The 23,040-nt window shown below is 44.2% G+C and overlaps 1 protein-coding gene across 5 annotated transcripts; it reads right to left on the reverse strand.

Annotated features, from left to right (window-relative positions):
• Positions 1–324: 324 nt before the first annotated feature.
• Positions 325–21,867, reverse strand: LOC103001294 (corticosteroid-binding globulin). 5 transcript variants are annotated; one of them, XM_007178910.2, is made up of 6 exons: positions 21,765–21,867; positions 14,535–15,163; positions 8,171–8,441; positions 4,231–4,378; positions 2,672–2,839; positions 325–2,150 (listed from the first exon to the last, which is right to left on the reverse strand). In XM_007178910.2, exons 2-6 carry the CDS (start codon positions 15,142–15,144, stop codon positions 2,136–2,138), a joined length of 1,212 nt encoding a protein of 403 aa, XP_007178972.2. In that variant the 5' UTR covers positions 15,145–15,163; positions 21,765–21,867; the 3' UTR covers positions 325–2,135. The 5 variants fall into 5 exon arrangements, with proteins under 5 accessions (XP_007178972.2, XP_007178970.2, XP_007178969.2 ...); XM_007178908.2 differs by lacking the exon at positions 325–2,150 and adding an exon at positions 21,279–21,549 and having other exon boundaries at positions 2,160–2,839; XM_007178907.2 differs by lacking the exon at positions 325–2,150 and having other exon boundaries at positions 2,160–2,839.
• Positions 21,868–23,040: the final 1,173 nt, after the last annotated feature.

The following is a 23,040-nucleotide window of genomic DNA, read 5'->3' on the forward strand; positions in this document are numbered from 1 at the left end:
AATTTTATTTTTGAGTATATAGAACATTAACATTATTCTAAAAGTCTAAACCATACAAAAAGTTCCATGAAGAAAAGTGCTATTCCCCACCCCCCATCTCTTCCACTCTGTCCTCCCCCTTCCCTTGCAGGTAACCATTTAATTAGTTTCTAGTTTATCCTTCCTGTGTTTCTTTTTACAAGGACCCATCAGCATTCCCACTAGCAACCCATGAAAATGATTGTTTCCACACAACCAGTAGAGTGTCCTGTGAAGCTTTCATATTTTTGCCAATCTGATGGATAGGAAATGGTATCTCAGTGTAGTTTTCAGTTGCATTTTTTATTATTCAGTGAAGTGAAACGTATTTTCATATGTTTAAACACCACATATTAAGGATATTAGCTCTATCAGTGACATACCTTGCAAATATCTTCTTTCAGGTTTTCACCTCTGTTGACTTTGCTTATGAATTTTTACCACGCAATTAAAAAATATTTTTATATAGTCAAATTTCTCAATTCTTTTAAAAATTTCATCTGGACTTTGAGTCATGGTTGGAAAGCCTTCTTCTACACCTAAATTATAGAGGAATTTACCCATGTTTTCTTCTAGTACTTGTATAGTTTGTTTTTTTTTTCATTTAGATCTCTGATTCTTAGTTTATTCTTAAGTATGGTGTGAAGAATGGGTCTAATTTTACCCTTTCTGTTTTTCAAATGGCTATCCAGTTGTCCCAATAACATTTATTTAAAAGTCTTCCTTTATCAAATATTAAATTTCCATTTGTACTTGAGTCTATTGCCAGACTTTCTAACCTATTTCATTGGTCTGCCTATCTATTCATATACGAGTACCATAGATTTAATTAAAGTATCTGTGCCGTATGCTTTAACATCTGGTCGAGCCAGTCCCCTATCTTCCCCACCCCCTGTCCCTGACATCTTTTTCTTTTCAGTGTTTTCCGGCTACTCTTGCATGTTTGTTTTTCTATATGGACTTTGGTATTATCTTGTCTATCTCCAGAAAAAGAAATTGCTAGTATTTTTATTGGAATACAATTAAATTTATAAATTAATTTAGGGAAAACTGATATCTAGATGATGTTGAGCATCTTATTCAAGAAGGAATATCTTTGCATTTGTTCAAGTCTAATTTTGCATCTTTAAGGAATATTTTATAATTTTCTCTATATAGATTCTGCACATTTCTTGTTTATTTCTAAGTGTTATATCCTTTTGGTTGTGATTGGGTTTTCTCTTCCATTATGTGTTTTAACTGCTTGTTGCTTGTGTATATGAGGCATTGCTTTTGCATGTTAATTCTATATTCTGGTACCTTGCTGAAATCTTTATTGTTTGAGTTTGTTTTATCATTGATTTGCTAGGGTTATGCAAGTATATTACATGTCATCTGCAAATAGAGAGAGTTTACAATTCTATGCCGCTACTTTCTCTTGTTTAATTGCTTTGTCTAATACCCCCAGGACTATGTGAAATGGTAGTGAATATAATGAGTAGCCTTGTCTTACAGCAGTGGGAATGTATTTAGTGTTTTCTTATTAAGATGCTGACTTTAGAAACATATAAATATGTATATTTAAGGAAGTATCGCTCAATTCCTTTCTCTCAAGAAATATGCTATATCTATCATCTAATTATCTATATATCATCTATTTTCTATCTATAATCTATCTCTATCTATCTATCCATCCATCTATCTATCTATTATCTTCCTATCACCTATGTAATCTATTTATCTATCTATCCATCTGGTTCTCTTTTATCTCATTTAATGCTTTTTGTCCTGAACTGTGAGAATAAGGTCTCTTCCTCCTGCGATCTTTCTCTAGCGCCCTCTATTGACAAAGTTTAATATCATGCCCAGGGGCACAGTAAAGCTATTTAAAAAGGTCCAGATTGGTTTTTGCAGAGCAGCAATGAAGGGAGGATTTGGAGTCGAAAAGCAATAAATCGATAACTATTTTTGCTTTAAACAGTTAATTATACTTTAAATATATTTTAAAATATTTTATCTTTGACCACATATTTACTCTTTCCAGGGCTCTTCATTCTTTTGTGTGTCCATCTAGAATCATCTTGTTTCTCCATAAAGAACTACTTAAAAAAACTCTTTAGTGAAGATGATAAGCCTCCTCAGCTCTTGTTTGTCTGAAAAAAAAAACAAACTTTATTTTGCCTTCATTTTTGAAGGATTTTTTTGTTTGTATTTTGCTTTTTGAAAGATATGACATTTCCACCCTAGCACTTTAAAAACATCTTTCTGTTGTGTGTGCGTGTGTGTGTGTGGTTTTGTGGGTTTTTTTTTTTTCTGTTGTGTTTTGGCTTGTGTGATTCCTTCTTTTCATGTTCTTACTTGGAAATAATTTCAAACGTACAAAAATTTGCAAAAATAATAGTGTTTCCATATACCTTTCACTGTGCTTCCATACATCACATAACCCTAGGACAATGATCAAAACTAGAAAATTACACTGGTACAATATTACATTGATGTTATTCAAGTTTTATCAATCGTCCCACTCTTCTCCTTCAACCGCACTTGTCAGCAGTCGCAACGACAGTTATTTATTACAAGAGGGGAACCTCTCACTCCTTTCTGTGGGGTCCCTGGTGCCCGAGTCAGACGCGCTGTGGTTCCTGGGGGCGTCCCCTTAGGTCGGATTCACAACCTTGCCCAGGAAGAGGCTGCTCCACGTGAAGTCGTCGAAGATCATGACAACGAAGGGCCGGTCGAAGCGGATTGTGAGAGGCGCGGGCGCCGAGTTCCGGTGGACCTGGGTGCGGGCGGCTGCCTCCACGCCCCTCTCATCCAGCTGCAGCGTGGCCTTATGGACCACCTGGTGGGAACGGACAGAGCGTGGAGGATGAGCACCTGCTGCGTGGGCGGAGCTTTCCGAGCCTCTTCGCTTCGACTCCTCCCACCCTCAGTTTTCTGGATGGCGAAGCTGAGGCTCAGAGAAGGTCACTTGCTGGCTCCTCATCTACGTGGCAGCCCCAGGACTAGCGCTGGGGTCTGTCCACCTCCGGAACCCAGGCCACACTTAGACTTCCTCCCTAGAGAGTGGGCAGCTGGAGCCGACCCATAGAGAGCAAGGGACTTGGGGCTGAAACTGGACTTCGGCATCCATACCAGGCTCCCCTTACCGGGTCCTGGGCTGGTGGGGGGACACCTCGCTCCCTCTCCGCTCTGCCAGTACTTGAGAGGGTTCAATTTATGCAAAATGCTTGTGCCCACTCTGTAGGGAAAAGGGTCATCTTTGCCTGCTGAAACATCCTTTGTTATGATCAAAATTAGAAGATATTCTCAAGTCAGTAAAACGCTTGAGTAGCTTGCATCAAAAGCTTTGGAAAGATCAGAACTGGCTGATTAAATAACAACACCTATGGGACAGGACTCTCATTGATGGAGCAGCAGGGAATCAGAGGCTCAGAGTGCTCTGTAAACAGGCTACGGAGAAGCTCAGCCCGGCTAGGAACCCCTGCAGCGTGTTTTGGGAATATGAGGTTTTGAGTCAAATGTCAGGCTATCTACTAGCTCTGTGACCTGAGAAACTAGGGTAACACCCACCTCATAAGGAGGTAGCTATTTGATTGAGTTCTTCACACACACAGGCTTTTTATTGAGCACATACTGTGTGCCGACATCACGATGGTCAAAGTCTGTGTGCACGAGGGAGGGGGCTGCTGCCACCAAAGCTTTCTCCTGTTCCCTCTCCTGTTTTGTCACCCACAGGACTGTAAGATCCTGTGAGGGCAGGGCCACGTCTGAGGCATACCCAGTGTCTAGCGCAGTGTGGGGCACATAGAACATGTTCAGTAAATATTTTCTGAATGAATGAATAACAGAACATAGAGCTGAAGGATGGAGATAAAGAACATCATTGGATAGAACATTCAGTGTGATCTCATGCAACGTTTCCTTTTTCCTGGGGGCTCCTCACAGTCCTGCCATGATGACTTTGTCTTCTACAGCGGCCCCCTCTGTGTGGCCTGGCAGAATGGTGGATGCCTGAGCTGTGGTGCTCCCTTGTCACTAGCTTCCTGTGTGACCTTGGGGACATCAAGTTCTTGCTGAGCTTCCATTTAGCCTGTTGTAAAACTAGGGGCTTGGACAAGACCTCTCAGCCTGGGGCCTAGAAGCCTATTCATAAATGGGCTCCATGTTGCTTATTATTATTTGTATTGTGAATTTGGGGGGAAAAGAAGGACGGGCTCTAGAGACCCCTACCTTTGACACCTTCGGCAGGGCCTCTTGGGTGATGCCTGAGAAATGTGTCCGGTTGTTGAGCAAGTCTGCAATGCCCATGTCCCCCATGATGCCCCCGAGGTCGTAGCCTCCGGAGATGGAGATCTTCGGGATGTACAGGTCCACCAGGCTGCTCGGGGTAAGCAGATGGGGTTAGACTTGTCCAGGGCTGGGCCCGGCCTGCCAGATTCCCGTTTCCCCTGTGATCCCTCCAGACCCTGCCTCCCAGCCAGACCTGCTCTTTCGGGACAGGGGAAGGAGCAGAGCAAGAAGCAGGATCTGCCTCTCCCTCCATCACACACGCATCTTCCTCTCCGGGCCTCTGGATTGCAAAGTCCTTTCTTCTCAGCTCTTTCTTTGAGCTGATTCCACCTGATCCAGCTAAACTACCAGACACTGAAGCAAAGAATACCTAAAGAAGTCCTTGTGGGCAAAAGAAATAAAAGCAAAAATAAACAAATGGAACTGAATCAAACGTATAAGCTTTTGCACAGTGTTTATAACCATAAACAAAACAAAAAGACAACCTATGGACTGGAGAAAATATTTGCAAATGATGCTACCGACAAGGGCTTAATTTCCAAAATATACAAACAGGTCAAACAACTCAATATCAAAAAACTAAAGAACCCAATCAAAAAATGGGGAGAAGACCTAAATAGACATTTCTCCAAAGAAGACATACAAATGGCCAAGAGGCACGTGAAAAGATGCTCAACATCACTAATTATTAGAGAAATGCAAGTCAAAACTACAATGAGGCATCACCTTACACCAGTCAGAATGGCTATCACTAAAAAGTCTACAAATAATAAATGCTGGAGAGGGTGTGGAGAAAAGGGAACCCTCCTACACTGTTGGTGGGAATGTAAGTTGGTGCAGCCACTATGGAAAACAGTATGGAGGTTCCTTAAAACACTAAAAATAGAGTTACTGTATGATCCAGCAATCCCACTCCTGGGCATATATCCAGAAAAGATGAAAACTCTAATTCAAAAAAGATACATGCACCCCAATGTTCGAAGCAGCACTATTTACAATAGCCAAGACATGGAAGCAACCTAAGTATCCATCAACAGATGAATGGATAAAGAAGATGTGGTATATATATATATATATATATATACACACACACACAATGGAATATTACCCAGCCATGCCATTTGCAGCAATATACTTGGACCTAGAGAATATCATACTAAGTGCATTAAGTCAGACAGCGAAAGACAAATGTTATATGATATCACTTATATGTGGAATCTAAAAAATAATACAAATGAACTCATTTACAAGACAGAAAGAGACACACAGACATAGAAAACAAACATAGCTACCAAAGGGAAGAGGCGGGAGGGATAAAGTAGGAGTATGGGATTAAAAGATACACACTACCATATATAAAATAGATAAACAACAAGGATTTATTGGGAACAAGCACAGGGAACTATATTCATTATCTTGTAATAACCTATAATGGAAAAGAATGAAAAAAAGGATACATATATATAACAGAATCACTTTGCTGTACACCTGAAACTAACACAGTATTGTAAATCAATTATACTTCAATTAAAAAAAAGAAAAAACAAGAAGTCCTGTGGTCCCCCAAGCACCCCCTGGCAGAAGTGGAGGAGTGGAGGGAATGCGGCTGGGAGCAGGGGTCCTGGCCCCAGTCATGCCGCTAATGCTGTGTGTCTTTAGCCAAGTCCTGTCCCTCTCTGTGCTAGTCCTCATCTACACAGCAAGGGAGAGAGAAGATGCCTGAACCCTGAAGTCAGTGATAGGGCACCGGCTCTCCAGAGGGTGGAGGGAAGGCATGAGACCTCCGTACTTGAGCACAAGCTGCTCTGGGGAGGTCTGGGGGCTGGCAACCCGGGGGAAATGAGGAGGAATCCAAGGTCAGTGGGACGTGTGACTTCTCCAGATGGGAAATGGCAACAGAAGGTAAGGAAGACCGACTCATTACCAGCATTTGGCTGACCTTCCTGCCCTCCTTTATCTCGTCTAATCCGCGCAGGCACACACAACCTTGGAATCAACATCTTTAACTTCCAGATTGAGAGACTGAAACTCAAAACAAACTGAGGAATTTCCCCAAAGTCACACCGCTGGGAAGCAGCAGGACCGTGAAGAAACCAGGACTAGTTAACTCGGAGCCCCATCGCCCCAACTCGGAGAGCTGCCCCACGACCTGCGCGGGCAGCAACTAGGTGACGGCGGAGCAAGGGGGCTGGGAGGAAGGCTCTAGCGAGAGCGCCCCGTGAGTGGGACCCAGAGGCTGCCGGCGGGAGGTGGGGTGTCATCTGGGCCCCGAAGGATGCTGAGCTCGGATGCACTGGAGAGCCTGGTGGGGAAGGGCGTGGTGCTGCTGGGAGGGGTGAGGAGGGAGAAGGGGCCGCGCAGGCGTGCAGGTGAGGAGCCGTAGGCCACAGCGTTGGGATGAAGGAGAGAACTCATGATGTCTAAAGGTGCAAAGTTTTACCTTGAATGTTTTTAAAAAAAATCTAGAAGAAAATGGTACCTGTTACTGACTAATGTTGTTTAAGTATTTTAGTGAAGGGATTATTTTGGGGGTAAAGAGAAGGGGTGTCCTTCGCCTTATTTTCAACACACTAGGGTTCAGAATTTGAATCACGGCGCATTGTCACTAGCTGGTGGCACTGTATCTGAATTACAGGTTCCCTTCGAGGGGTGGGAGTGAGGTGGCGTGGGACGGTTGACCTGAAAAGCTGGCAGATGGCCTCCCTGACTTGACTGACGTCATTTCCTCTTCCATGCATACTCTCGGGGGAGGTTGCCACTGACTGAACTTCTACTCAGGCTTAAGGCACAGTTCAAAGTGAAAGCGATCTGCTCTGCAGCCCCTTCTCCATTCCCCTGGGTGAGAGTCCGGCGTCCCACCCTCCCTCAAATTGTACGCATTATGCATCTCCTTCCCTGTCTTGCTCTGACAGAGCTTATGACATTGTACCACTATTAATTCCACCAGAATCCGTTTTCTGCTCTAGAGTGCATCCCTTCTGCTTAGCCTAGTGCATGGTACATAGCAATTGCTTCCATATATATATTGAATGAATGAATGAATGAATGAATGACATGGTGCCTGGCCCACGAGGCTTCCTGAGCAACGCTAGATCCAAGTGCCGGCTCCTTCCCCTACAGCCCTCTTCCCTGTGCGTCTGCACCCCGCCACCCAGCTCCCATGTTGGTTGGCTCCTTCACAGACGGAACTCTAATCTCCCAAGAGTAAGGACCATCTTCTCGACAACACCTGCCCCCTCCTCCAATGTGAGGATCAGAGCTGGACACAAGCTTGACTATAATTTTGATTTCCCTCTAGCTCAGAGGTTCCTGGGAAAATGAGTTTATTACGTACTTATGTCCTTACTTTCTTATTTACTGATTGATTGATGGACGAAACATTAGAGTCCCTGAGTGACTTAACCATTTGTAGGCTTTGCGTTGGTTCCAGGGTCATTACAGTGGTCATACAGTGGTCATTTTCATTATATCTTTTTATGGTCTCCCAGGAATCTTTAGCGGTGCTTGGTCTCAGGTAAGCAAGATAATAAAATGGAGCAGTGCGGGCTGGGTGATGGGTGAATTCAGTTTAAGAAAAAGATGAAAGATGTGATAATACAGAGGGTGACTATCAACCCGCTGGGGAGGGAGGACCTCACTTTGTGGAATGCCCCGGAGCATCAATAGCCCCGGAGCATCAATAGCTCAGCATTAATCGACAGAAAGATAAATAAGTGTGACCTCTAGATCAGAGAACCCAGCAGACAGGAAAATAATGAGCCCTGGAAGGCGAGTCTGGGGGGGAGGAAGGATGGCCAGGTGCACCCCTTTTCCACTTGCCCCCCACTTTCTGGGAACACGTCCAACTGCAGAAATCAACACAGCTGGCTGGAGGGCTTACCGGTTGGTCAGGGACTTGGACCACCTCTGAATGGTGTCCCGGCTCAGCATGGCAATGACCGTGTCCATCTTCCCCTTGACTGGGAGGACAAAGAAGACGGTCTCGTTGCCCGTGTAGTCCAGCTGTACCAGCTGGCAGGGGAGCACCGAGTCGTTCAGGTACTTGATGGTGCTCGACTGGAACATCATGGGCACCTTCACCGTGGTCGTCTCATTCACGTAGAAGTTATCTTCCCTGGTGCTTTCCGGGTTGAAGGAGTGTGCCCACGTGCCTGGGAAGAGGGGGGAGGGGGAGGGGAGGAGACAGACCTGTGAGAGCAGGAGGAAAACGCAACTTGGGTGGCAGCAGAGGGCCAGGGGTGACCGCCAAGCAAGTTACACAGTGGCCTCCCTCAACCTGGAAGGTCCCCACCAGAGCTGCTGGAATTCGCTAAGATATGAAATTCCCAGAGGTTTAAAGCCTGTTCCATCCTCCACCCTTTGGGAAGGCTTGAGGATTAGCACGATGTCTGAGACTGACTTCTAAAAATGGAAAGAGGGAGAGAACAGAGAATGCTGGCCCTAGGATTTGGGAGTAGGATTCAGTAAACCGGACTTGGCCTTGTTGCCCCCGCCCTGGAGTGGCTTCTGGACTGGAGGGCTTTGGAGGTGGTGCTGGGGAACCAAGCATCCATTCCATCCCCACCCCCTGATGTGTGGCGACAGAAGCCCAGCAGGCAGTTTGGCCGCCCAGTCAAATGTACCCACTTTCTTGCAGGAGGCTCCTCGCCTCCCGAGTGGCCCTGAGGGCCACAGTACATTTCCCAGAGGCAGAATCAGGGCGAGATGAGTCCTTCAAGGTTACAGATTCCCACCACAGCTAGACTCGACTCCACTCCACCACGTTCCATGATGTCATTATGCAACATTTGTTCCCCTTTTGATGGGGAACTCACTACCTAACAGATGGGACTTTCCACTACTGGTCAATGCTGAAGGGAAGGAAACTGCTCCTTAGATGAAGCCAAAGCCTGCCTGATTGTAATGCCTGCCGACTGAGCCTCTTTGGCCCTTGAGTTTATTCCGGAGTCCTCTTATTGGTGATAGATCTTTGGATATTTAGACATGGATTGAGTCTCACCAGGGCCTCATCTGCTCTAGGTTAAGTCTCCCCGGGTCTGGAGATGACTGAGGACCCTGAGTCCAGTAGGTCCCGAGTGTCCTGGCTGCCCTTGACCTCCAGCCCAGAAGCCCTTGTGGGGTCACTGTTTCCCAACTGAGGCTGCCTGAAGGTGGCCAGAGCATAGCCACAAGCAGACATTTCTCTATCCCTCTGCCTGTGGGATCTCTGGACCACGAAGCCAGAACTCTTGGTTCTGAGCCAGCCTCAACCCCCTGGAAGGGTTACTAAGGGTGACCATGGGCAGTGGCCGGAGGATGTAGGGAAAAGATCAATGGATGTGGCACCTGGAGACCCAGGGGCTGTGCCTGGTCCATCCCTAATGACTGAGGCTGTCTCACAACAAGTGAGATAATTTGCGGGTTCTCAAACCATCTTCTAAAGGAAGTCTGGGGTCCTCAGAATTGAAGGGGGGAGTGCTTTGTGACTAACTTGTCCAACTCACAACCAAAAAATGTAGATAAAAAATTTTTCAGTGCTAGGTTTTTCATCCTTAGAAGTTTGCTTTGTGCTTTTTACTATTTCTTTTCTAGAAGCAAGTATAACATATATCCAGTTTGGCAGAAAACCAAATACAGAATGGGATCTAACCTCTACTTTAAGGGATTTTTTTTGTTGAAAATTCTTGAGTTAGGAGAACTTATGGTAGAGAAACCTAAGAATTTATGAAGGGAAATTGGAGAGAGCAAGGATGAGTCCCTGGAAAATCTTTTAACAGTATTTCTAATGTTCTCCAAAAAAAAGAGATGTCAAGACAGTCCACTGAGTAAGGAACATGCCAGGGACACTGTACATGTCCTAAGTTTAGTGATGAGAGCCACACCATTCTTCATGTCTATTTATTATCCTGGCGTGTTGGAAACATTTCAGAGTATCTCTCAGCTTAAACAGGGCTTGTTAATTAGCTTTGCCTGATCACAGAAAATCTGTGTACAAACAGGCAGCCCACACTCCTGTCAATGTCTGTTCCTGCATTCAAATGTTCAAATCCTCTCAGATTTTATTACCAGGAGCCACTGTTTCCCATCAACTCAGCCCCACTGTGGTCATGAGAATGCTTAGAAACTGTGAGAGCAAAGCCGTGCGCCAAATGATACCCTGCCAGCCCCTGTCCTGCCAGCCCCCGCTCAGGCTCGTCGCAGGCTCAGGAGGGCCCTCTCTCTCTCTGGGTTTTCTGTGCTCTTCTCCCCAGGCTGTGTGACCAGAACCTCTGTGCAACCACTTTGGAGTTACTTCCATTTGCCAAGCACTATGCAAATGCACTGGACCTCCCAAAGAGATGAGGATGCCATGCACAAGAGTGAATAGTCTAGTGGGAGAGATGGCCTGGAGAATTCATGGGAGCATCCAGAAACATTTCCGGGCAAACATTCCAGACTCCTTGGCCCCCCAGGGTCAGGTGTAAAGAATACTGCCTTTTGTGTGGGACCACAGAAGATCTTAAATAGCCAAAGCCATCTTGAGAAAGAACATAGCTGGAGGCATCACACCTCCTGATTTCAAACTGTATTATAAAGCTATAGTAATCAAACAGTATGGTACAGGCATAGGGACAGACACATAGACCAATGGAACAGAATTGAAAGCCTAGATATAACCCCTCCCATATATAGTCAACTAAGATATGACAGGGGAACCAAGAATACTGAGTGGGGAAAAGATAATCTCTTCAATAAATGGTGCTGAGAAAACTGGATATTCACATGCAAAAGAATGAAACTGGACCCCTATCTTACATCATTGACAAAAACTAACTTGAAATATGTTAAAGACTTAAACATATGACCTGAAACCATAAAACGCCTAGAAGAAAATGTAGGGAAAAAGGAACTCTTTGATATTAGTCTTAGCTATGATTTTTTTTTGGAATATGACACCAAAGGCATAAGCAACAGAGGGAAAAATAAACAAGTGGGATCACCTCAAACTAAAAAGCTTCTGCACAGCAAAGGATACAATCAATAAAGTAAAAAGGCAACCTATGGAATGGAAGAAAATATTTGCAAAACATACATTTGATAAGGGGGTAATATCCAAAAATATATAAGGAACTCATACAACCTCAATAGCAAAAAAAAAAAAAAAGCCCTAAATAATCAAATTAAAAAATGGGCAGAGGACTTGAATAGATTTTTTTCGAAAGAAATATACAAATGGCCAAAAAGTACAAGAAAAGGTGCTCAAAATCACGAATCATCAAGGAAATGCAAATTAAAACCACAATATCACTTCACACCTATCAGAATGGCTATTATCAAAAAGAAAAGAGAAAACAAGTGCCAGCAAGGATGTGAAGAAAAGGGAATCCTTGTGCACTGTTGGTGGGAATGTAAATTGGTGCAGCCATTATGGAGAACAGTATGGAGGTTCCTCAAAAAATTAAAAATAGAACTACCATATGCTCCAGCAATTCCACTTCTAGGTATATATCAGAAGGAAATGAACCCACTATACTGAAGAGATATCTGCACTCCCATGTTCATTGCAGCATTATTCACAATAGCCAAGATGTGGAAACAATCTAAGTGTCCATCAGTAGATGAATGGATAAAGAAAAGTGTGTGTATACATACACACACACACACACACACACACACACACCAACTGGAATATTACTCAGCCATAAAAAGAAGAGAATCCTGCCATTTGCAGCAACATGGATGAACCTTGAAGGCATTATGCTATGTGAAATAAGGCAGACAGAGAAGGACAAATATTGTATGCCCTCACTTACATATGGAATCTAAAAATACAGAATTTATAGAAACAGAGAAAAGAATGATGGGGTAGGAGGTTCAGAGAAATGGGTAAAGGTGGTCAAAGGTACAAACTTCCAGTTATAAGATGAATAAGTTCTGGGGAATCTAATGCACAGCATGGTACTACAGTTAATAATACTGTATCATATACCTAAAAGTTGCTGAGAGAGCAGATATTAAAAATCCTCACCCCCCGGCCCCAACACACAAAGGTAACTGTGAGGTGATGGATGTGTTAACTAACCTTATCTGGGTAATCATCTCACCATATATATACATATATATCAAATCATCCCATTGTATACCTTAAGCTTACATGATAAGTCATTTATATCTCAGTAAAGCGGGAGAAAAAAGAAAATGCTGCCTTTGCTGGTCAGTCTCTCACCCTCACTACCATCCAAGAAGAGAGGCCTTAGCCAGGTGGGTTCCCAGACTTGTGCTGGAGAATAGACAGAGAAAGACCAAGAGGCAGGAGGACGGCTCACCAAGATGCTAAGCCTGTCCAGGTAATAAAGACCTGGGGGAGGGAAGGGGTTCAGTTGGCTAATGGGGGGCCCTGAGGAGAGCTGGGGAGGAGAGAAATGGGCATATGGGATAATCTTTATGTTGTTGAGAGACACATTAAATATTATACTTTTTTTTTTTTGCTGTTTTACCTGCACTTCTTTGTATATGACTACTTAATTGAAACTGAACCACTTGGGTCCAGGTTTACACGTTCTAACAAGATGCTTATTAAAATTGGGTGTGGGCAAACTGCAGAGGATGCGTATGAGAGACAAAGATTTGCTGGAGAGAATCAGGGGAGGCTTCACGGAGGCGGTGACTTTTGAGCCAAGATTTAAAGGGTGGGTAGAAGTTTTAGGCAGTCAGACAAGTTGAGGGAGGGCTCAGGGGACAGAATGGGCATGGGCCTTGTGTCAGGCAGAATGCCCCCCTGCCCCAAGGATGTCCTAATCCTTGCAACCTGTGAATATGTTATGTTACGTGGCAAGAGGAAATTAAGGCTGCTAATCAACTGACTTTGAGTTAAGGAGAATTTTCTGGATTATCCAGGTGGGCCCACTGTAATCACAAGCATCTTTAAAAGTAGAAGAGGATGGCAGGAGGGTCAGAGTCAGAAAGGAGACGTGATGGAAGTAGAGGTCAAAGCAATGCGATTACTAGCTCTGAAGAGGGAAGGGGGCCTCAAGCCAAGGAATGCAGGTAGCTTCTACAGGCTGGAAAAGGCAGGGAACAGATCCTCCCCTAGAGCCTCCAGAAGGAACACACTCTGGCATCACCTTGACTTTAACCCAGAGTGGCCCATTTTGGACTTCTGACCTACAGAATTGTAAGGTAATAAATTGGTGCTGTTTTAAGCCACCAAGTCTGTGGCAATTTGTTACAGTGGCAATAGGGAACTAATACAGACTCCCATGGGGATAGTCATGCTCAAAGACATGAAAGGAATTTGGTGTGATTGGATATTGTGTGTGTGTGTGTGTGTGTGTGTGTGTGTGTGTGTCTGCTGTGTATTGGGAACTTGTATAGGGGAAAATGTTGAGACCTGAGTCTGGAGAAGGCAGAAGAAGCAGATGATTTCTCAACCTTGGGACTCTAGCCATTTGGAGGCAGATATCACTGTGCGGGGGCTGTTCTGTGCATTGTAGGACGTTGAGCATCCTCCTTGGCCTCTACCCACAAGATGCCAGTGACACACCCCACCCCACCCCCAGTTGTTACAACTCAGTGTCTCTAGACATTGCCAAATGTCCCTGAGGGTGGATGGGGGTGGGAATCACCCTGGGTTGAAGACCACTGCTGTAGACTAAGGACTGTAGATTTCATTCTCGAGGATAATATATCCCCAAACTACCTGCTCGTCAAAACGATTGGGGAAGGGGGGCCTTGTTAAAAATACACATTCTAGGACATTCTTGCATCAGTTTTGCTCTAGTAGATCTGGTGTGGGCTCTGGAATCTGTAATTTTAACAGGTCTCCATGGTGATTTTTATGGACAGGCATTTTGGAAATCTTTGCTCCGAACTGGTGAGGTGGGGCTGTGGTTTGGCTGAGAGGGGTCTTGGCTGGGGCTGGCTCGGGAAGTGCGTGCAGGAAGGCTTAGGGGCCGTCTGGAAGTTCCTGAGGGTGGCGGCTGTGTCTGTCTGGTTCTAGGCTCTATTTCCAGCCTCTGACCAAGTGCCTGACTCACAGCCAGAACTTGGCCAATATTTGTAGACCACTAGGCAGCCAGACTGTTCATGGTTACATGTTTGGGCCTTGAAACAAACTGCAAGGGCTCGGGCAAGTTGCTCTACTGGGTGTCATTTTGATCCTTGGTAAGGATGATATAATTTCACCTTTCTAATAGTATCAAGAGTACGCCCTTAGTTTTGATGGCTTTTACTATCCTTAGCAATAGTAGATGGGGCCTTGTCAGAATGGGATGGGTGAGGGGTACCTTTAAAGAAGATGTAGTTGACCAGGATGAGCATGGCTGAGCTATCTTGCTCCGAGAACAAGTCCACAATTTTCCCGTGCGTCTTATTTTTGATATACTCGTTGATTTGTCTGCTGGCTCCTGCCCAGTCCTGGAAATCTGCAGTCAAGGCCTCCAACTCATAGTAGTGCTTGGTGTCTGCTGAGAATGACTCCAGAAGTTCCAGGCTGTGGTCAAGGAACATGGCATTGCCCATGATCATTTCCAAGGTGGTGTTTGACTCCCTGAGGAGGTGGTGGAGATGCCGGAAGCCCTGGTGGATCTCAGCTTCAGACATCTCAGTGAGGTTGAAGCCCAGGCCTTGGAGAAGCTGCTCCCGTGTGTAGCCTCTGGCACCCAGGGACAGCATAGCCAAGGCTGTGGAGATGCTCACAGGGGAGATGAAGACATTCTTGCCCGGAGCTGAGGCCACTAAGTGCTTATACAGGGTAAAGGCAAAGTCAACGTTGTTTGGAGCCAAGTGCCGGTGAGGGTTCCTCATGCTCATGTCAGTGTCAGGGTCCTTAGCCTGGATGGTCCAGAGCCCACTGGTAGACAGCCAGAGGAGACAGATGTACAGGGTGAACAGCATTGTTCAGGATGGCCAGGCCCTGGAAAATCAGAAATGCTCATTAGATGATGTGGGGCCTCCGAGGCAGTGGGGTATGGTGAGCAGTAGGCAGAAGACCCCATGGAAGACCCCCCCCTCAAGCCCCAATTTCTTCTTCTACATTGGCTGTGTGACCTGGGGCAAGTCAGGACTCTGGGCCTCAATTTCCTCACCTGAAAGTATGAATTACACCTGCTATGATTTATCAAATACCTACCAAGTTTCCAAAATTTTGCCTCACCAACAATAAAGTATATATGATTATTTTGATTTCAGATAGGCAGAAGTGGAAGCTCAGAAAGGTTAAATATCCACCCAGTTGATATATTCAAAGTACTGAAAGAAAACACTATCCACCACGAATACTATATCAGGCAAAACTGTCCTTCAAAAGTGAGGGAGAAATTAAGACATTCCCGGATAAACAAAAGCTGAGGGAGTTCATTACCACTAGACCTCTCCTACGAGAAATGCTAAAGGCAGTACTTCTGGTTAAAATGAAAGAACACCAGAAAGTAAATAGAATCTGTAAGAAGAAATAAAGATCTCTGCTAAAGGTAAATATATGAACAAGTATCAAAGCTAGTATTATTATGGGTTTGGTTTGTAATTCCACTTTTTATTTTCTATATGATTTAAAAGACTAATGCATAAAAAGTAATTATTCATATATGTTTTGGGACCCACAATGAATAAAGATGTAATTTGTGACTTAACTGAAAGGATGTGGGAATGGAGCTATATAGGAGCGATTTTTGTATGCTACTGAAGTTTATCTGGCATAAATTCAAATGAGAGTGTTATAACTTTAGGATGTTAAATGTAATTTCCATGATAACCAGAAAGAAAATAGTTATAGAGTATGCACGAAAGGAAGTGAGAAGGGAATTAAAATGTTTCACTACAAAAAATCAACTAAACACAAAAGAAGACAGTAGTGCAGGAAATAAAGGAGAAAAAAAACTATAAGGCATACAGAAAACAAATAGGAAAATGATAGAGTAGTCCCTCCATATGAGTAATTACTTTAATGTAAATGGATACAATTCTCCAATCAAAAGAGATTGACAGAATGGGTTAAAAAAAGAAACAACTATATGCACACTACAGAAGACTCATTTTAGATCCAAAGGCACAGATATGACAGTGAAAGGATGGAAAAAGATATTCCATGTAAAGAGACACCAAAGGAGAGTGCAGCTAGCAGAAGAAAGAAAACAATAAAGATTAAAGCCCGGACAAATAAATAGAAAATAGAAAAAGGAGAGAAAATCAATGAAACCAAAATATAATATATCTAATCAATATAGTATTATATAGTAAGGTAACATAATATAATAATATAACATGATATAATTATAACATAATATAATATAATATAATGTCATCTTCAAAGAGATTAACAAAATTGACAAGCCTTTAGCTAGACTGAGTAAGAAAAAGAGAAGTCTCAAATAACTAAAATCAGAAATGAAAGTAGGGGCATTACTACCTATTCTACAGAAATTTTAAAAAATTCTGAGATACTATGAAAAAATTGAAAATGACACACCAACAAATTGGATAACCTAGATGAAATGGAAAATTTATAGAAACACAAAACATGGCAAAATTAAACCTCAAAGAAATAGAATATCTGAATAGACCTATAAGTAGGAAATTGAATCAGTAATTGAAAACCTCCCAAAAAAGAAAAGTCCGGGATCACATGGCTTCAGCTTTGAATTCTACCAAACATTTAAAGAAGAATTCACACAAATCCTCCTCAAACTCCTTCAAAAAAATTAAAGAGGAGAGAACACTTCCTAACTCTTTCTTTGCCCTCATACCAAAGCCAAAGACACCATAAGAAAAGAAAACTACAGACAAATATTACTTATGAACATTGATGCAAAAATCCTCAACAAAATGCTAGCAAATAGAATTCAGCAGTGTACTAAAAGGATTTTACACTATGACCAAGTGGGATTTATTCCTGGAATGCAAGGATGGTTCTACATACAGAAATTGATCAATGTAAATACCACATTAAAAGAATGAAGGAAAATAATCATATGATCATCTCAATTGATGCAGTAAAAGCATTTGACAAAATTCAACATCCCCTTTCATGTTAAAAACACTCAACAAACTGGGAGTAGAAGGAAACTACTTCAGCATAATAAAAGCCATATATGAAAAGCCCACAGCTAACATCCTACTCAATGGTGAAAGACTGAAAGCTTTTCATCTCAGATTCAGAACAAGACAGGATGCCTGCTTTTGCCTCTTCTATTTAACACAGTATTGGAAATTCTAGCCAGAGAAATTAGGCAAGCCAAAGAAATAAAATGCATTCAAATTGGAAAGGAAGAAGTAAAATTATCTCTGTTCACAGGCAACATGATCTTATACATAGAAAACCCTAAAGACAACAAAAAACTTATGAGAACCAATAAATTCAACAAAGAAGTGGGATACAAAATCAACACAAAAATCAGTTCTGTTTCCATATACTAACAATGAGCAATCTGAAAAAGAAATTAAGGAAACAATTCCATTTATAAAAAAATTTAAAAGAATAAAATACCTAGGAGTTGAGTTAACCAAGGAGGTGAAAGACTTGTACACTACGAACTGCAAAACGTTGCTGAAAGAAATTAAAGAAGATATAAGTAAATAGAAAGACATCCTGTGTTCATGGATTGGAGGATGTAATATGTAAGATGTCAAAACTACCCAAAGAAATCTATAGGTTCAATGCAATTCTTATCAAAATCCCATGATGTATTTTGCAGAAATAGAAAAATCCATCCTGTAAACTTGGAGGGCATTATGCTAAGTGAAATAAGTCAGAGAAAGACAAATACTGTATGATACCACTTATATGTGGAATCTAAAAAATATAACAAATTAGTGAATATAATTAAAAAGCCAACTCACAGAGAACAAACTAGTGGTTACCAGTGGGAAGGGGAAAGAGGAAATATAAGGGTGGGGGAGTGGGAGGTACACACTCCCTGACTTCAGACTATACTACAAAGCTACAGTCATCAAAACAGTATGGTACTGGCACAAAAATAGAAAAAAAAAAAAAGATAAGTGGAACAGGATAGAAAGCCCAGAGTTAAACCCATGCACCTATGGTCAACTAATCTATGACAAAGGAGGCAAGAATATACAATGGAGAAAAGACAGTCTCTTCAATAAGTGGTGCTGGGAAAACTGGACAGCTACATGTAAAAGAATGAAATTAGAACACTCCCTAACACCATACAAAAATAAACTCAAAATGGATTAAAGACCTAAATGTAAGTCTGGATACTATAAAACTCTTAGAGGAAAACATGGGCAGAACCCTCTCTGACATAAATTGCAGCAAGATCTTTTCTGATCCACCTCCTAGAGTATGAAAATAAAAACAAAAATAAACAAATAGGACCGAATTAAACTTAAAACCTTTTGCATAGCACAGGAAATCATCAACAAAACGAAAAGAAAACCCACAGAATGGGAGAAAATAAGTTCCAATCATGTCTTTCTGGTGACACTCCCCCATCCTGAAGTCATCCAGGAGCTCACCCAGAGTTGCCTCATTAGAGCAAAGGACACTGCAGTCACCCAGGAAATTCCAAGGGATTTTGGAGCTCTGCCTCAGGAAGCAGGGTCAAAGACCAAATATTCGAAAAAATATTAGAAAAAAAAATTAGAAAAAAAGATGCTTCTAATGTTCTTATCACTTAGGAAATGACAAGGGTTTTAGGAGCTCTGCACCAGGAACCAGGGGCAGAGATCAGTACGTATTTTTTTCTATATTCCACAGTGGTATATGCCTGCGGTTGAATACTATTCAGCCTTCAAAAAAATGAAATTCTGATACATGCTACAGCATGGATGAATGAACATTGAAGACATTATGCTAAGTGAAATAAGCCAGTCACAAAAGACAAATATTGTGTGATTCCACTCACATGAGAGCCCTAGAGCAGTCAAATTCATAGAAACAGAAAGTGGAATAGTGGTTAACAGAGGCTGGGGGCAGGGGAAATGGGGAGTTAGGGTTTAACGGGTAGAGTTTCAGTCTGGGATGATGAAAAAGTCCTGGAGACGAATAGTGGTGATGGTTTCACAACAATGTGAATGTACTTAATACCAGAGAACTGTACACTTAAACCTGGTTGAAATGCTCAATCTTTGTATATCTTACCACAATAAAAAATTAATTATAAGCCATGAAAAGTGTTTGATAAGAGCAATTCAAAAAATGCAGCCAGGGTCAGAATCAGTAAGTGGACACTCTGTCTGCAAGGCCAGTGGTCCCAAGCTCTGAGCTTTATGGAACCCCCTGTATCCCCATAAAGAAGGGATGCTTATAGGAGAAGCTGTTTCCCCTGCACCACCCCACCTACGGGACTAGCCATGCTGGAGGGGGCTGGGAACCCGCAGTAAAACCAGTCCCAGGAGAATGCGTGCACGTTGCGTGTGGGAAACCCTGGTCTGCTCTGGAACACCCCCGAGGCCTTTTCCCTGGCCTGCTCCAAACCCAGAACCTCATGAGAGCGGGGTGCAAACACACCCCTGACCTCCCTCAGCCCTCCTCCAACCCTCCCCGCCTGTCTCCCTCCACGTGGTAGAAAAACAAGCAAATTCCTTGCTTCTTGGCTTTGATAACAGCCCTGATGCCCTGCCCCCTCCCTCCCCAGCCGCCTGGCTTTGCAGACAGTTCTCCTCTTCCCTGGGCTTTGTGGCAGACCAAGTCAAATGAGGATCTCAGCATTGTTATTTATGACCTAGGTGACATGGGTGCACTGTTTAAAACTCTGCCCGTTTCCTTGGCATAAAATAGAGTTGATAATAATACCCGCCCCGGGCCTGGCCCATTTACCTTCTGAATTTCTGGGGTTTGTCTTCGCTTCTTCAGTCTCAGGACACAGCCCAAGTTCGGGGCTTGGCATCTCTCCCAGTCACCTCTTCCCCGCCCCCACCTGTTCTCCTTGCCTCCTGCTCACCTCCTGCCAACCTTTCTTTCCTCTGCAACTAGGGCATCTTTCCAAAATCAAGCGGATGGGCCATTCTCCTGCAGAAAAGCTTTCAGTGACTCCCATTGCCTGCAGGCAGGGCTGATCCTCACTGACGTGGCCCAGGGAGTCCTCATGCCCCGTCCCTGGTGACAGCACCACCCCCAGCCTCAAATCTGGCCTCTTGAAGTCTCAGTCACAGCAACACTGGGTGTCTTGGAGTGTCCTCCCAGCACATATCAGACTTTCATCCCTCTGCCCGGGTCAGGCCAGGGAGGTCATTCCATTCCCCAATGTTTGCAGAGTCCGGCTCTGGCCTGAGAGCTGGGGACAAAGATGGGCCAGTTCCAGTCCTGCCCCATGTGGCTCCACTCTGTCGGCCCATCCCCTCCTTGTCATGCCTGGCTCACTCCCTCTTGTCCTTTGGCACGCAGGTCCTGGGTCACCTCCTCCAGGAAGCCCTCCTCTGTGCTTCTCTCTGTCACTGCCCCCATCAGACTGTAGTGAAATCTTTGCTTCACCCCTAGCCACCTCCACACCTCCACCTCTTTGGTCCCTTCTTGGGCAAGGACCCCATGCAGTTCACAGCCTGGAACGAGATGGGCTTGCCCCCAATAGAAGTTCTTTTCCCTTCCCTTCTCTTCCTGCCGTCTCTGAGATTTTGTGCCTCATCCCCTCCTGTGCTAATCCTCCAAGGTGGGGATTAAAACTCTACCCACCTCCTAAGACTTTTGTGAATATCAGTCACAGCTGTTATCAGTGCTTTCTTTAGTGACCTCACTTCATGGGTCATCCTGGGCCCATTGTACAGATGAGAAAACTGAGGCCCAGGGAGTAAAAGCAGAAATTCCAAGCCCTGCCGTCTGACTTTGGAGCCTGTGCCATGCTGGTCTGCCTTTCTCTAGAGTGAAACAGCTCTCTGAAAAGTACCCAGCAACGCAAAAATGCAGAGTATCAATATTATCCATGAATTTCATTTCATGTATGTCCTCCTTGTCCCTCAGTTTTGAAGTCACACACGCCGTAAACATCCACTGTGTTCTGTTTTCCCAAATGCCCCCCATAAGCCAGGTACAGTCCCAGGTACAGCCCTAGGCCCTGTGCATTTAAACCTCATACCATGTGGTGTAATGCTGGTAGTTCCGTTCTATCTGCAGGATCCTTGCCCCAGGTCACTGAGGGAGGAGGTGTGTGTGAGTCTGTAGGATGCACAGTCTGTGCTGTGTCAGCCGGGCACTGCTCTCTCCTGCCTGTGTCCCCGGCAGAGGCGTTGTGTTGTGCTGATCCATCCCAGCTCTCAGACTCCATCTCTGAGGCTGTTATGGCTGTTTGGCTGGCCTTAGGAGCATCATGCGATGGCTGGGAATGGCTCTTAGTTCAATGTCAGTCCCTGCAAGGCAGGAGCCCAGGAGAAATGAAAACCCCTGTGGGTAACCCACAGACTCTGAAAAACCCTCCCCAGGGTTGCCTCTTATCACTGCTGGTTGCCCTAATGCTCAATGCCCCATTAAAAAAAAAAAATTAAATGAGCAAGACACAGTCATGGCTTCGTTCTGGAGGCTGGGCAGGAGCGGGGGGCATGGAGAGTCCTCAGCTGTTACTCACGGTCTGCAGTGGGCTCAGGCTGCAACTGCTGGCTTGGTCCTGCTGTCCTGGATCCTGTCATGTGTACAGTAAGCCGGTGGGGCAGCTGCTGCTAAGTCTTGTTTGCCAGCTTTCCTGCTGGTTAATGGTTAGAGGGGGGCCAGTGGCCTTCACCATTTGGTGGTCTCCTCCCCCCAGTCATGAACCAATGGGAGCCTTTTCCAGGAAATTTGAGTAAACACAGCAATACTGCGAATTAACTTTCTTCGGCATATAGTTCCCTGAGGTTTTATTTTTTGATATCAAAATGTGGCTGGAGTTGCGTCAGTGTTTGTGGTTGCCCAGGGGCCGCTGGCACAGGAGCCACAGGTGCCCTTAATTAGCACGATGGTGCGGACAGCTGTGAAGAAGCAGGTGCTGAGCTTGGGCTGGGAATGAGACCAGCAAGGTCCTGCCTTCGGGGGGGGGTGGGCAATGGTCTGATGGGAAAGACAGACATGGAATAAAAGCAGCCCGGTGCTTCCCATGGATTATCTCATTTAGTCTTCACAACGACTCTATGAAGTGGATACTATTATTATTATCACTCTTCTCTAAATGAGGAAACTGAGGCACATGACGCTTAAGTGAGCTGCTCTCGAGATTCGAATCCAAGACCATCTAACTCTGAAATCTAGCACCTTCACTTCCCTCTTCCCCACATTTTTATTCATGAGTTCTCTTTTGATTGCAGGTGACAGACGAAATTCAAACAGCTTTAAAGGGAAAAAGAACATTTATTGGATCTCCTGAAGGAGAGTTCTGAAGTGTGGAGGGGGGCGCTTCAGGCCTGGCTGGATCCAGAGGTCCCAAGATGGTCATCAAATCTCTGTCTCTTTAAAAAAAACAACAAAAAATTCTTTCTTAGTTCTGCTTTCCTGCTTTAGTCTCTCTGTGGTGGAGACAAAGGCGGCCACTGCAGCTACAGGTGATTTGGGTCTAACTGGCTATTTGATATCAGAAGGAGAGAGACTCACTGTTTTTCAGTGTTCGTATCAGCCCCCCCAAAGGACATGATTGCCCATCCTTGGACTGATAACAGGGTGCGGAAGGATAGGGCATTGTGAATGGCCCGCTAGGGTCCCGTGCCCTCTGCTGGGTTGATGGTGTCATTGCTACCTTGCAGGTATGAGGGGAGACGTTCCCATGAGGCCCACAGCTGTGTCAAGAGTTTTGGGGGCACTTCAGCCTTATTAATAGTTATTGGTCTTTTCAAGTTTTTTTATGCCTTAAGCCAATTACAGAATTTATAACTAGG

This window comes from Balaenoptera acutorostrata, chromosome 3 (genome assembly GCF_949987535.1).
Source record: "Balaenoptera acutorostrata chromosome 3, mBalAcu1.1, whole genome shotgun sequence".
NCBI lineage: Eukaryota > Metazoa > Chordata > Mammalia > Artiodactyla > Balaenopteridae > Balaenoptera > Balaenoptera acutorostrata.

What these genes read in the sequence shown, in the direction of transcription:
- LOC103001294 (XM_007178907.2), bottom strand. Translation starts at nt 15,144, where the DNA reads ATGCTGTTCACCCTGTACATCTGTCTCCTCTGGCTGTCTACCAGTGGG. An exon ending in TCCAAGTCCCTGACCAACCG is followed by an intron (nt 4,379 to 8,170) that starts GTAAGCCCTCCA and finishes TACCCCGAGCAG; the next exon opens with CCTGGTGGACCTGTACATCC. An exon ending in CCCTGCCGAAGGTGTCAAAG is followed by an intron (nt 2,840 to 4,230) that starts GTAGGGGTCTCT and finishes CGTTCCCACCAG; the next exon opens with GTGGTCCATAAGGCCACGCT.